The 15,260-nt window shown below is 33.1% G+C and overlaps 1 protein-coding gene across 3 annotated transcripts in view; it reads left to right on the top strand.

Moving 5' to 3' along the window:
* LOC105226175 (carboxypeptidase D) overlaps positions 1 to 15,260 on the top strand; it is a 30,935-nt gene that overhangs the window by 9,312 nt on the left and 6,363 nt on the right. Inside the window, exons 1-4 of one of the 3 annotated variants that reach the window (XM_011204990.4) lie at positions 253 to 1,688; positions 10,039 to 10,274; positions 11,439 to 11,918; positions 12,114 to 12,214. In XM_011204990.4, the coding sequence (XP_011203292.2) occupies positions 1,206 to 1,688; positions 10,039 to 10,274; positions 11,439 to 11,918; positions 12,114 to 12,214 (1,300 nt within the window). In that variant the 5' untranslated portion in view covers positions 253 to 1,205. Of the gene's footprint in view, positions 1 to 252; positions 1,689 to 10,038; positions 10,275 to 11,438; positions 11,919 to 12,113; positions 13,226 to 15,260 lie in introns of those variants that run through there. The other 2 variants (XM_011204989.4, XM_029550143.2) reach the window with 2 other exon arrangements.

Below are 15,260 nucleotides of genomic sequence, written 5' to 3'. Positions count from 1 at the left end.
TCGTAGATTCGTTTAAAAGTTGACTTGTGCCGATGAAAAGCTAACTGCATTCCGACTCATTGATTCTCTCACAACTTCATTCTTCCTTGCCTCCAAGCGTTTATTATGTGTAGTGCTTGACAGACTCTGCAGCCATAGAGTGCACCGGCGGAGTGAGCAAAGCTGCTTTTAAACCTCCGGTTAGGTAAATTTCACACGAAGAGCGCACGCTCACTCACTGACACCCTCTCACTGTCATTTGACGAAGCGCTATTTGTAAGATGTTGACTTTTGCCGCCGCCGCTGAGTTGTGTCGGTGACGCCGACAAGTAGTTCACACGATTTACGGCATAAATCAGCAGCGAGTCATTGGTTTTCATTCAGTTTGTGCAAAACGAGCGGCGAGCTATGCAGTGATATAACAAATAAACGCTTGTTGACGCTAAAAAATTGGTTGCTCTTTCCCCCGCCGAAGACTACAGCAGCTGGTTGGTGGTTGATAAACAAAGAAAAAAATAATAATAATATTGTAACCGAGTGGAAATCGTGCAGCAGTACTGGAAAAGGAAAAACTGTAACGTCGCACAATTGGGAAATGAAAATTACATAGTTGCAAGCAAGCTGAAGGCTGCAGTTGAAAAGATCTGTATTGCAGGCTGAGAAACACCACTACAGCAGAAATTTCAGCTCAAAGCGAACGCTCTCACGCCAAACGCGGCACAAAAGTTAAGTCGTGCGAAAAATTTTCACTTTGCTGATAACAAATGCTGCTTGTTGGAAACGGTAGAGACGGTAAGAGGGTCTGAAATAATATTAAAAATTGCACGTACGAAACGAATTTCAGTAAAAGGTTGTGCGCAAGCAAAGAAATTGTCCTGCCTAGCGATTGAAATACAACGCAGAATACCATACGCATACCAACAGGCGCTGGCAGCAACTAAAAATAGACACATCCTCACACTTAAGGGAGAGCCATTTGCACCGCACACAACACAACTCCCACACGCGCTTGGCATTAGACGCCTACGCGTTCCAGCTTGCGTCGTAGAGCGACGAAACGCTGAAAGGCACATCGTGCCCGAAAAGCCCTAGCAGTGCAACCTTGCGTCTCGCTGCGACAGTAATAACGAATTTGGTATAAAAGACAAAAAAATCGCACAGACGCCACTAGCTGCCACCAGCTAGCTACTTAACTAACGCTCATCACTTGTCAATTTCACGTCAAGATGTTCACACGCTGTCGCCATCAGCAGCACCAGCCACAGCCACAGCTGTTCCTCGCCTTCACATTAGCTTTGCTGCTGTGTGCCACCTTAACGCAAGCGTTTGTCATTAAGGATGACGAGTCCTTCCTGCAATCGCCCTATTATCAGTCGCAGGGCGAAATCGAGGACATGTTTGCACGTTTCGCCAAGACATTCCCGGAGAATGCGCGTGTCGAGACCATCGGCCGTTCGCTGGAGGGCCGCAATTTGGTGGTCTTGCAGATCGGCAAGAACGTGCAGCAACCACGCACACCGCTCACGCCCATGGTCAAATACATTGGCAACATGCATGGCGATGAGACAATTGGTCGCCAGCTGCTTATCTATTTGGCCCAATATCTGCTGTACAACTATGAGACGAACTTGGAGGTGGCGAACCTGGTCAACACCACCGACATATATCTGATGCCGACAATGAATCCAGATGGCTACGAGCGATCGCAGGTGAATAAGAGTGAAGTGTGGTGAAGTACAGAAAAGTAAAAGTTTAGGATATTTAAATTTTATATAGAAAAATCAACAAAAAAATCCACTTGAAAAGTGCGGAAGGTGCGAAAATGCTAAAATTGCCTTTAGAAAGACACATTTTGCTTTATGTGCGTGTGTATGGGTGTAGTATTTAAAATGCAGCGTTGCATCTGTAAGCGTTATTCGCTGATTTATTTTGTCAATGGCGACGCTGTGCATGGACTATAAAGTGTTATTTAAAACGTTGTTTAGTTTTATGATTTCTTTTATAGAAAACTTATTTATTTCGAGTGCAGCTCCGCGGACAAGTTATTTAATTTCCAAACACGTTGCTCGCATAACTCCCAAGTTTAATATACTAATTGGTAGTTTTTGTTGCAGTAACAGTACTTGCTTCAATGTGCCTTGAAACAGCACATTAAATCAAAAGGCGAATTGCAAAAATGACGGTTGACAATTATGAAAATAACGGTGCTAAAAACGAAGTTATAGCGGAGTATTTTAAAGTCGGAAGAGAAATAAATTTCATAGAATTTAAAATTAAAAATGGAAATCTTAAGAATTTATAGTGATAAAATAATAAAAGTGTGAAATAATAGTAATAATAATAAAAATTAATTATAAAATAATATTTTCAAGCAATAATAGTGTGATATTAAAAAATAATAAATATTCAAATTTCTGTATAAGAAATAAAAATGACAATCAAAGCTATAAAAAGACAACATTTGCAATAAATTAATAATTATAATCAAAGCAAAGATTTATAACTTCAAAAATATATGTAAATTGTGAATGAGAAACTAAAAAAAGTATGAAAATATATTATTTATATTTATAGCAGATCACAAACGCTTCTCCAATGAAGAATACCTTAAATTTTATCCTTTTCCACGACAGTCAGGTCTAAGTAACCAGAACGAAACCGGCCAAGCTCAAGTTTTTTTTAACTGTCAGCTCGGCAGTACTCCTCCGCATTGCTTCAGAGATGTTTTCTGTCGCTACAGAAGCAAACACAACCTTAAATTGTATTACCAAATGTGAATGTTTTCTAAGAATTGTGATTTTCGAATGACACCTGACCTAAAAATAGAATATATATTCTTTTTACCGCTAAACCTCATTTTAAAACTATAAATAAGTCGTGAATTCTTGAATTTCTCTTGCTTTAAAAAAGTGAAACCACCGATATTTCTAAAGCTGTGTTGACTTAGGTATTCTGATATATTTATTTTACTATTTAACACTTCTCACTGGAACATCCTAATTGCTCTACTTTGAGTGCTGCGGCTCTACTTTGTTTGAATACCTGTTGATTTACGATTGTGCCAGTAGATTAATATTAGCTTTTAAGTGATTTTGTTGTTGTTTTCGAGATAGGTCTGTGATTTACGGAAGAACAATTTTCTTAACTCATTAACACTTTGTGCTTCATGTAGAAAAACAACTGAATTAGCTAAAAAGCTAAAAGTAGTAGCGCAATTTGCTTACCTTTGTTTTCTATTTGATTTATGAGTTTTCAAAGTCAAAACACAGTTGAACGTCCCTTATTCAGATCAACAATCCACAAAAATACTTGGAGTTATGGAAGGCAATTTCTATGCAATTTTACTTTTATTGCCAATTCAACAGTTCTAGAGTCTATAGAGAATCTCGTGGTACTATTAGTTATGAAGGAGAACACACTTTCAAACTGTCCAATTCGTAAGTCCCAATTGTGAAAACCCGTACGGAACAGCTTCTTGCCAACAATAGTCAGCCTTATAGAAGAACTACTACTGTGATGTCTTCAAAACGTCTAATATTGTCAAGTATGCGGTTCTTCATACAACTAACGACTTATTTGTAATCTAAAGGCTTTTCTAAAGTTCGAGTTTTCTCATTTTTCTAGAAGTCTTTTCTAGAGCTTAAGTTTCTTTTTTTCAAAATGCCTGTTATGTGTCTTAAAACTGCCAAATGCAAACTTTAGCTTCAACAAATTCGCTCAGAAAGTGCCAGCAATGCGGCGTTGACTTAATTTTTGTATGTATACTCTGCTAAACAACGCGAAAATCCTTAGGGTAGCGAACTTTTCGATGCAATACACATATATATACTTATATTATATATACATACATGCTTATATTAGTATGGTTGTGCTTACATATGGTTATGTATTAGTGATTTGATGTCCCGACGCCATTCTAACACCTGTTTGCCAGCGGCTCAGCTATAGTGTATGCGTATGCATGTTTCTAAATATTTTCCACTGCAGAATCAACACATATCTGCATGTTTTTCAAACATTGTGCATTTTTTAGCCCGCTCTGAGCGAATATACACACTTTTCAAGCTTGTGCTTGCTGAATACATATCTCATCAGAACGCTGATATGTATGTATGTATGTACATAGTTGGCAAGTCATTTTGGGGAAAATCGATATAGGCCAACAGTGGAGTTCTGTGCCCAGTCATACTTACAAACATATAATATTATATTATATACTCAGATAGACGACCGCACAATTTCGACAACAGAAAATGGCTTGTGCACGTTAGTTACTAAAAATACAAAATAAACAACAACAAAATAACTACCATTCAACGTAGGCGCTGTTGTGTGACGAATGAGAACGCGCTGATATTTTCATTTGAAAGAAAAATAGAAAATATGTTTATTTAATTTTTAGTGCAGAAAAAAACGATTTGAGTAGAAATGCACAATTGAAACATATTAGAAAAATCAGTTTTTGCTTCTATTATGTACATACATATGTACAATTTTCCCATTAACTATTCTTTTCTGCTTTTCTGTTGCTTTTCCATATTCTCGCTGACACTTCTGTCACAAAGCTATTTTTTTATTGTTATCACGATTTTTTTTATAATAATTGAAGTTATTGTCAACGTTAATTATATAACAATTCCCATCAGCAGTTCAATGAATTATTATTCGTCGTTGTTGTTGCTCTATCAGCAGGCATGTTGGTTTGTATTGTCATATGTAAACATGAAAAACTTGCATAATCATACAAACAAACAGTTATTTATGATGTTTTTATATCTATGTGCGAATTTGTTGGCTCTCCGTGTGCGTCAGTACACCTAATGCCACGTTTTCACCTGTTTACTGTTCATAATTCGTTCAACTCGTGGGTGTCTAGAGTGTTAGGAGTGCTGTTTGTGGGCTGATGGGTGTTTATTTTGTACAATTTATTTGCTAAAATTTGCATTTCTTCGACATTTGCATTTTTATTATAGTTTACAGTGTTCTAAAGTATACTTTTTATATTGTCCACTGGATTTTTACACTATACACTCAAAGTTCTTTATATAAAATTAGCATACATATGTATATGTATGTACTCTATGGCGCATTGTGATTTTTAGCATTTTATTTGTCTTCAGAAGATTTCTATTTCCGTGGAATAAAAATATATAATTTTTTTATATATGTATTATTTATAATAATATTATGTATATATTGGGTAGTCGAAAAAGTCTTTTCGTATTTCTAATCAAACTTCAACTTATTTTTTTCATGTTTGTAGTAATAAATAAATAAACAAATATATCATAAATGGTATGACACAATGTGATTGGTAGCACTGGAGATATACGACTGCAATGACATTTATTGGAAATACGAAAATACTTATTCGACTACCATGTACATATGTATGTACATATGTATTTTAAGATTGTAATTTAAAAAATATATGAAAATAACAAAAAAATAGTTTTCTATAATTGAATAAAATAAAATTAACAAATTTTAATTGATAAAAAATTTATCTTAATTAAAAAAAAATATATATAAAATAACTAAATTAAGTTTTATAATTTAATAAAAAAATAATAATAACAAAATCGAACTCCATAAACTAGTTTTTGTTATATTGGAACAAAGTAACATAAAGTTTTTTTTATTTTTTTGCTACGATTTTTATTTTCAACTATTTATCTGCGCTGCTGCAACTATGTCTCCTAAAGTAATGAAATGCATTTTTTTATGAGTTTATATCAAATTTCGTTATCACAGCGCATCACGCTGCAGCCGCGTTCTCACGTTGCAAAAATGAAACAAAACAAAAAAGTGCAAAATTAAAAAAAAAAATCATGAACAAGCAATTCGCGTGTTAGCCTTTTTCCACGAATTCAGTGCTCATTATAAATATTTTTTTATTTACTATATTTTTATTTTTATTTAATACTTCTTTGTATATTTTATATTTTTATATAATCTTTTTTTATACATATATTTTTTTTTGCAAATATAAATGTCGCAATGATTTGGTATATAAGTATGTACATTTGTGCATAACACAACCATTTTAATTTTTTTTTCACTTCTAACGTTTATGCCGTTGTTATTGCTGCAGTTGCTGCTGCTTTTTTCTTTGTTGTTATTGCTCTAAATTCATGCGAAATAAGAGCATAACAAGCAGCTTCATTTTATTGCTGCAACTGCTGATGCTTTTTTTCTCATCGCCGCCGCCTGAATGCAACATTGCAATAACACGACGCCGACTGCGACTGCGATGGCAACTTTTGTACTTTGAGTTGTTGTTTGTGTAAGTCTTGGTGTGTGCGTGTTTATATAAAGCGATTAAGTTTTAACGGTTCGCCTTCGTTCTTCTACTCGCCTTCAAAGACAACTCTGACAGTGCAATTTTTTACTGTTGTTGTTGTTGTTATTGTTGTCGCTTTTACAAACATATCGCTTGTTCCATTATTTACTGCTTTGCGCTCATTATAATTTATATTTGGGTTTTAGCGTCCGTTGATAGTGTTGCTTTATATTTTTTGTTGTTGTTGTTAAAACAACATTCCATACAACAGCTTTTTTCATCTATAAATATGCATAAGTAAATAGAGCAGAGTGCGCCAATTCGCTGCAGCAAAAAATAAATTCAAAATAAATATCCTCATTCTGCGCGCATTCCATTCGCTGAGGCAACGTTTCGTAAACTTCGTTCAAAATTTTATGTTTGCCTGAATATACAAAATTAAGTCTGTTCTTCATTTATCTGTGTATTTATTCGCTCTCTGCCACTTTTAAAATTAATAAAAATAACAATATTATTAGCAGCATTCACAAATCAATGAACTTTATTCAAAAAATGTCGTTGTTACACATACATAACACATACACACACTCATAGACACAAAATCGCCATGTTGTACGCGTTTGCACATTCTAAGGTTACTCATACGCCACCGACACCTTCAACCATATACTCCTTTGTAAGAACGCAATTGTTAATTTTTGAATGAATGCCTTTTTATAAAGTATTTTTGAGCATAATTGCTTAAGATTTTATTATTATTAACAAGCATTAAATATACGTATTTCCTCTTGCGTTGAAGTACGCTTATATGCAGGAACATACTTACCATACATACATACAGTAGATACTCGTACTTTTCTCAATGGATATATGTATCTATTTTTCATGTATTGAATGTACAGCTTAAATATGCACTCATTCCCATGCATAGTTATTTGTATAAACTAGTTTGTTTATACTACTTGAACTTAAATAAGTTTCTAAATATGTATGTGCAGACACATTGTACAAATATATGCATACATGTATATGAAGCATTTGCTGACATTTTTATTAAATGTCACGTATTTGTATCGCTCATTGGCCTTATGGTTATAGTAATTTCTGATGCGAAGTTTTTTTTTGGTTTTTCTTTATTTTTAATAATATATTATTATTTTTAATAATTTATTAATATTGTTTATGTTGTATATGGTGCTGTTATTTTCGATTTTTTTCGTTTTATTTCGTGATTTTATTATTTTTCATTTATATTCTTAATCTATTTTTATTCTCTTCTGTTTATTTTTTATATTTTTGTTCGCTTTCATTGGAATTTATCGAAAAAAATTATAATAAAAAATAAAATTGTTTGATACAAATTATTTAAACTGATGATAACGCGAGAATAATTACTATTTTACACCAGCCAAATATGAATAAAAAACTTTAGAAACGAAAATATGTAAATATTAGAAAAATATTTAAAATAAAAAATCATAAATAAAAACAGAAACCAAAACCCACAATTAAACAATAATAATGCAAGCTGCACGCTTTACAAAACAATGCTAAAATTTACATCTTTACATATTTAACAACAAATTTTGACAACAGCCATTCACACCAACAATACGCGACAGTTTGGTAGTAATCACTTGCATTTTTTTTTTAATTTTTCTAGCTGCGTAAATACATATGTACATGTAAACACAAATATTTTTTGTTTGTGTTGTAAAAAGGTAAGCATGCGCTTACTATTACCACTTCTACTTACTGTTAGCCGCCTGTTTTTGCCTTTTTATGTCACAATTGTACGCACTTTTCGGCTATTATTTTGTTGTTGTTTTTTTTTCTTTTACTAATGCTTGTCTTTTCGCATGCGCGGCGTACAAAAGTGCTGCAATATTTACAGTCTGTCTGGTGTACTAAATGCCAATTAAGTGTCGACACACTATAGTATATGTTGAGTGATTTTTAACAATTTCAAATTTTTCAAAGTTGCCACTTAAATACATCCATACATATATACATACATACATATGTATATAGAAATATCTATGTACATATATATTCCATAGATTAAGAGATAGTGGTTTATTTTGCAAGTGGTGATGATTTCAAATTCTGCTCACAAAAAATCAGTTATGCAACAGCAGCTTTTTATGCCCAAAAGAGGGTATATTCATTTTGCTACGATTTATGCTATAAAAATATACATAGTATGTCTAAATTATCAGCAAGTTGAGCTGAGTCGATTTAGCCATGTCAGTCTGTCTGTCCGTCAATATGTCTGTATATACGCAAGCTATTTTTGAGATATCGATCTGAAACCTTGCATACGTTCTTTTCTCCCAAAGAAGCTGCTCATTTGTCCGAACCGCCGATATCGCACCATATTAGCATATATCTGTCATACAAACAGAATGATCGGTGGCAGTGCTTGAATGGAAAACTTTTTCATCTGACGGGATATCGTCACGAAATTTGAGATGAGTTGTTGCCTTAGGCATTAGTGCAATCTCCGAAGAAATAGTTCAAATGGGATAGCTATAGCATATAACTGCCATACAAACTGTACGTTCGGAATCTAATTCTTCTAAGGATCGTATTTGTGAAGGGTATTAAATATAGCTTCGGTACAACTGACGTTTATTCTTTTTTCTTTTTTGTTTAATTGATCAGACACAATCAGCTTTAAAGATTATCAATTCTCATGTTGCCACCGTCTAACGATATTTTATTGAAACAGAAAATCAAAAAACAAATAATAGCATTTCATTAAATTTAATTTATAGAATAATACTTTTGAAATAATATGATTTTACATATATAATTTTATTTATATTCTTTTATTATTATTTCATTTCGTTCTTTCTCTATTTTGAAAATTATTTTATTATATTTTTGTAAAAAATAGTTAAATTTTATTTAATTTCCACTTATATGCATTATTTATACATAAGTTTTTATATATCTTATATGTTTATTTTATATTATTTTAATCGTCTAACTAAATTATGTATACATGTGATTGTATTGCGCTCACATTACACAAGCCATTTGTGCGCTCGCATTCCGCGGTTTCCTGCATTGCATGCCAATTTATGCTGAAAACCCCTGAGCGACCAATTGCTTTGAATAACAAGCACTAATGTACTTGGAAAGGTCAAGTACAAGCAGTACACCGCAAGCTCTGCGATTGGGCTTCTTACAATAGCTGGCACCACAGCACATGGCGTTTAACATTTGTGAAAAAAAATATTATTTTATTATTATTATTATTTTTGTTTTTGTTGATACTTTTTGGTGCATTTGTCGTCTAAGTCGGTCGGTATTTAATATCCAAATCCACTCCATGCCATATGTGTGTATATGCGGTAGTTGGATAAAGTTGCCATATGGCAAAAACTGGTAAAATAAATCAAATATAAATAAAACACCCTCTCAACACAGATAATGAAACAGCTGTCGTCGGTAACTGCGCGTAACCGACACCCACATCATGGTTTTAGCCGCTTAACGTACTTACTTATATATGTACATAGGTGTAAATATGTCTGTGTGTTTTGTTTGACGTATGTTGCTGTTTATCGCGTTGTAATGCGCGTTTTTTGCTCTCTTGGCCTTATCAATTTCGCACTTTCCCATGTGAATATTTTTGATTCTATTTTCAGCTATTATCGATTACTCTTATGTATGTCATTTCATTACTTAACAAAAACAGATATCTTTGTTGTTGCTGCGCATATGTTACGTATGTTATTTATATCTTATTGCGGCACTTATATTTCCAGGAAGGTAATTGTGAATCACTTCTGAATTATGTTGGTCGCACCAACGCAGCTGGCATCGATTTGAATCGCGACTTTCCCGATCGCCTGGAAAATCAACAAGTCACCCAATTGCGCTCGCACCGACGTCAACCGGAGACGGCGGCCATCATTAACTGGGTGCTCAGCAAGCCGTTTGTCTTATCGGCCAATTTCCATGGCGGCGCAATTGTGGCGAGTTATCCGTATGATAATTCAATGTAAGTGCCCGTGGCTGAGGAGTGGGGTGGGTATGTGGCGGTGAGCGGAAAGCGGGCAAACGGGTTCACAAGCGGGTTTATGTGTTAACAGTTTAAACTGCACATATTACGTATGCGCAAAAATACATATATACAAACATCTACGGTTATACATATTCACTATATGCATTTATTGTCATTGTCTGACGGAGGATACATTGCGAAAAGTGAAAGGATTACTGCGACGTACTGATAATTGGAGTTAACCGCAGTGTGTGTATACAAATATTCGTAATTGCGCGCACACACATATGAACGCGCTTGTGAGTCCAGCCGCAAGCTTAAGCCACACCGAAAATGGGACATTCTCTTTAACTCGAATGCTTCTGGTGATGGGTTTTTAGTTATACATACTTATATACATATGTATTTAAATATATTGCACATTTCGCGGGATAGTAAATACTTACAGCCATATAAGCCCTTAAAGCTCTTAAAAATATGGAATATATTTGTGTTTATCAGCAGCGCATATTTGCGGTTATGTTTTTAGTAACTGGAGTTCAAAAGAGATTAAAACATCAGACACATTTCTTCACTTCTGATACATTTCTTATGAATTCTTGAATTTAATTTACTTTTTGATTATTTTGTGATTTTAGACTAACTATTTTTTACAAATTTTTTTTATGATTTTTTTTATTTTCTTTTTATATAAACATATATATTTTTTATATGTTTTTCTTTATTTTTTTACATCTTTTACGTTGTTTTATATATTTTCATATATTATATATTTTTTTAATTAAATTTACTTTATGATTATTTTTATTTATTTTGTTTTATATATTTTTTGTTTTTTTTTTTTTTAAATTTTTTTTCTATATATATTTTTTTTACTGATTAGAGTTTTGTGATAGTGTTTTTATGCATATGTTGTGATTATGTACTAATTATTTTTTTGTTATTATTTTTTTATATATTTTTATTTTTTAATTTTTTTTTTTAATTTTTTTTTATACTTTTTTATATATATTTTTTTTTTAATATATGTTTTTTACTGGCCTTATATATTATTTACTGGTTCGAGTTCTGTGAGAGTGTTTCTCAGCCACATACGTTTCTTATCTCCTCTGAAATTCGGTCTAAAAAAACATATATATGTATGTCTGTTTGCATCATCAGCGCCCATCATGAATGCTGCGAAGAGAGTCTCACACCGGACGATCGCGTATTTAAGCTAATGGCTCACACGTATGCCAATAATCATCCGATCATGCGACAGGGTCACAGCTGCAATGACACCTTCACCGATGGCATAACAAATGGCGCCCACTGGTATGAGTTGAACGGTGGCATGCAAGATTTCAATTACGCCTACACAAACTGCTTCGAATTGACCATTGAGTTGTCGTGTTGCAAATTTCCAACTGCTGCCACGCTGCCCGCCGAATGGGCGCGCAACAAGCGTAGTTTACTGCAGCTACTGAAACTGGCCCATGTCGGCGTTAAAGGTCTGGTTACGGATGCTAGTGGTTATCCAATCACTGATGCAAGCATTGTGGTCTCCGGGCTGGAGGATAAGCCGATACGCACCACGAAACGCGGCGAATACTGGCGTCTGCTCACACCCGGCTTATACAATGTGCAAGCATTGGCATTTGGGTAAGTGGTGGACGAAGAGCAAAGAAAAAGTTGGTGTATGTGGTTTGGAATGTTTGAAAAATAGCAGAGCTTGTGTGTGTGTGTGTCGGCGAAAATATGATAACTTTATGCAAAACTTTTAATGCTTACTTTTTATGTTTCGTTTCTCTCTTTTCTATCGACGCTTTGTGTGCCCCATCGCTTTTGCTGCTGCAGCTATCAGCCCAGTGAGCCGAAACAGGTGCACGTGACCAACGAGAATAGCGAGGCGTTGCGCCTCGACTTCACACTGTCGCCGCTCGAGACGAACTACGATGGTATAAGCAGTTTTTACGGCCAATATTTCTTTAGACATTAAAGCGTGTGTCCCTCAGCTGCGTTACAAACGCTCAGTTGTGGGCAACACAAGTTTCCATTGTTCGGTTCACACTATTCTTGTTACTTTACACTCATTTCATAACTACTTTTAATACTGTGATTTATTAGCGCATGTGAGAGCAAAAATGTACTGCAAAAGTTTGCGAAAGCTGCTGCAAAACAAAATATATAACTCTTTAAGTGGCAACGAGCGCTGCTATGCAATTGTAGCTAGCGTATTTTCACCAATGTAACTGAAAAGTACAAAATGTTTAAGTTTAATATGTTTACAGCTTTTGCGCGAGCTTTTGTTTTGCATACAATCTCACTTCAACGCACATTTATCACACTCATTACTTATAAACTCTCTACTAGCGCTAACAACTACTCGAATTTTTTTCATAAATTGTTTCACGCATGCATTTTGTGAGAGCTCTCTTTGCAAACTTTCACCTAAGCTTTCATAACTCATCTAAACTTTCACAATACGACACATGTAAAAGCACCTCTGCACTACCACACTCACCCACACATTCACGCGCACTGTACTCTCCAAATAGTGTCATGCTGAACATCACTGAACTTGCATTTTCACACATTTACATACATTAATCTCATATGCAATTGGCTTTCCACATCAATGAACAAAACTCATTGCACAGTGTCCTTGTATGATTTTCCTTATCTAATATTACGCGTTAAACATTTCATAGCTCCCTATATACAATTTATTTAAATAGTAAATACGCGTATAAAATTATATACATACATATATGTCGTTATGTATATTCAATTGGCATACGATAAAGGAAATTTCATTTACTATAATAAAAAATAAAAAATGAAACGAAATAAATACAAAATAATGCAAAATAAACCCACGTACTTATATTAAATGTATGTATATTTAATCACTGTTATTGTTATTATCAATGTGTGTATGTGAGGAATAAATAAAATATGAAAACCTGTTTCGTGTCCGATTATTTATTATGCACTACATAAAATATACATATTTTAATAATAACTAATTATCGCTTATAAATACGAGTTCATATACAAACAATTATATTACGTATATAATTAAGTCTACATTAAAGCAAAATTAAAAATACACTTGAAATTCGTCTCATGGCACAAATATGCAACAGCATTCAATATAAATTGCATAAGTTTTCAATTGGATAGGGGGACAAAGTTTAGTTGTGATTTGTTACATTTTGTCTGCTGAACTGTTGTCACAGCGTATGTAAGCTTTGAGCATTCATGCGCCGGAACGAGCTCTCTTTTCATTTACTACATATAACGGTTGTGCGATTTTTGTTGACAATTTTATGATTTTGAAATGTTCACATAAGCCAACGAGCTTTTGAAAGCTTTCAAATGCAATACAATTTTCTATGCTATCACAGTTATATGTATGTATGCTTTGAGCTTTCATGCGCCGGAACGAGCTTTCGTTTTATTTACTACATATAACGGTTGTGCGATTTTTGTTGACAATTTTATGATTTTGAAATGTTCACATAAGCCAACGAGCTTTTAAAAGCTTTCAAATGCAATACAATTTTCTATGCTATCACAGTTTTAGAAAAAAAAAAAACAAATCATACTTAAGTAACAGCTTGCTAAAGCTTTCAACTTAAAATATAAACTTTGAGCTGCAAAATGGAAAAACAGTTTTATAATAGTTAATGTACAACCAATTCAATGTAAACTTTGATAATTTTAATAATAAGTCAGTGAAATGTAGGTTCATTTAACACTTAAGCAATGTCTGCCGTATTATTTATGCCAAAATGAACCGAACTGCTTGCTTGAAGTTGGTATATTTTATATATATAATTCAAAGTATGTAACATACCGTTAACAATTTCGTTGCTGGGTATTGAAGTTGTTAATTAAATAAAAAAATATCGTTAATTAAGCGGCGATTCAATTTGGTTCTGTGTGATGGAACGCCGTCAGTCAGCGCATACGATATTGTAGAGCTTTGTGCTTTAAAAAAAATTTTAGTTTTCGAGCTTTCACTAAGTTTTCCAAAATGATTTTAAATCGCTGCTTTCTTCACAAAAGCTAAGACTAGCCATTGTTGAAGAAGTAAATAACTAATTTACTCGGCTATAACCGTGTAAGCGGTGTCTACGCCAGTAAAGAAGAAAGAATTTAAAATGTTGAAAAATTATTACAATTTTAAATTAATGGTATGTAATTAAACTAGATTTTATATTAATATTATTATTAGGTCATTCATTATGCATAAATTATTTATATATTTATTGCTGAAGTACTAACCAACTAGACTTTACTGAAAAGGGTTACCATTATCGCACATTTATTAAATATACAAATGCCCATAATAAGAAGAAATATATAGCATACATACATATGTATTAAAATATCCACTATTATAAATATTAACTTATTAAAAAGAAAAATAGTTTCAAAAATGCCTAAAATAAGTAATTTTAATTAGAATATTCACAAAGAAGTGATTAAATATCAAGCCAAATATCAATAAAGAACGGCAACTCTACTACTATGCACAAATAAATCCCATTTAAGTTTTAACATTAAATAAATATAATTAACGGCAGCTGGGAAATTCAGCAAAGCTTGACGATTTCTTTTATTTAAAGGCATATGGTGTGAGCTGAGTTTACTTTACAACAAAATATTGCATTATTCAATCGCTTTTTACTAAATCACCACCTAATTCACCATCACATCACTTCACCAAAAGCCACTGCTTAGTAGTAATAGTCTTTCGTTTCTTTTTTCTTAAGATTTACGCTGGTACAAAAATTTTGCAAAATTTTTTATTTTTCAACTAAATACAATTGTTTTCTTATTTGTTTTTTTTTTAATATTTTTTTATTTATTGTACCTGCTTGGTAAGGCCCACCAATAAATATTCAAATCTTAAATCTATTTAATATAATTCTTCAATTCATGCCAATGGAATAATTTTTTTTTTTCTCAGTGCTGAAATATTATTATTATTTT

Source organism: Bactrocera dorsalis, chromosome 4 (genome assembly GCF_023373825.1).
Source record: "Bactrocera dorsalis isolate Fly_Bdor chromosome 4, ASM2337382v1, whole genome shotgun sequence".
NCBI lineage: Eukaryota > Metazoa > Arthropoda > Insecta > Diptera > Tephritidae > Bactrocera > Bactrocera dorsalis.
The sequence above is the reverse complement of the archived record's forward strand: the minus strand, read 5'-3'. Positions and strand labels throughout refer to the sequence as shown.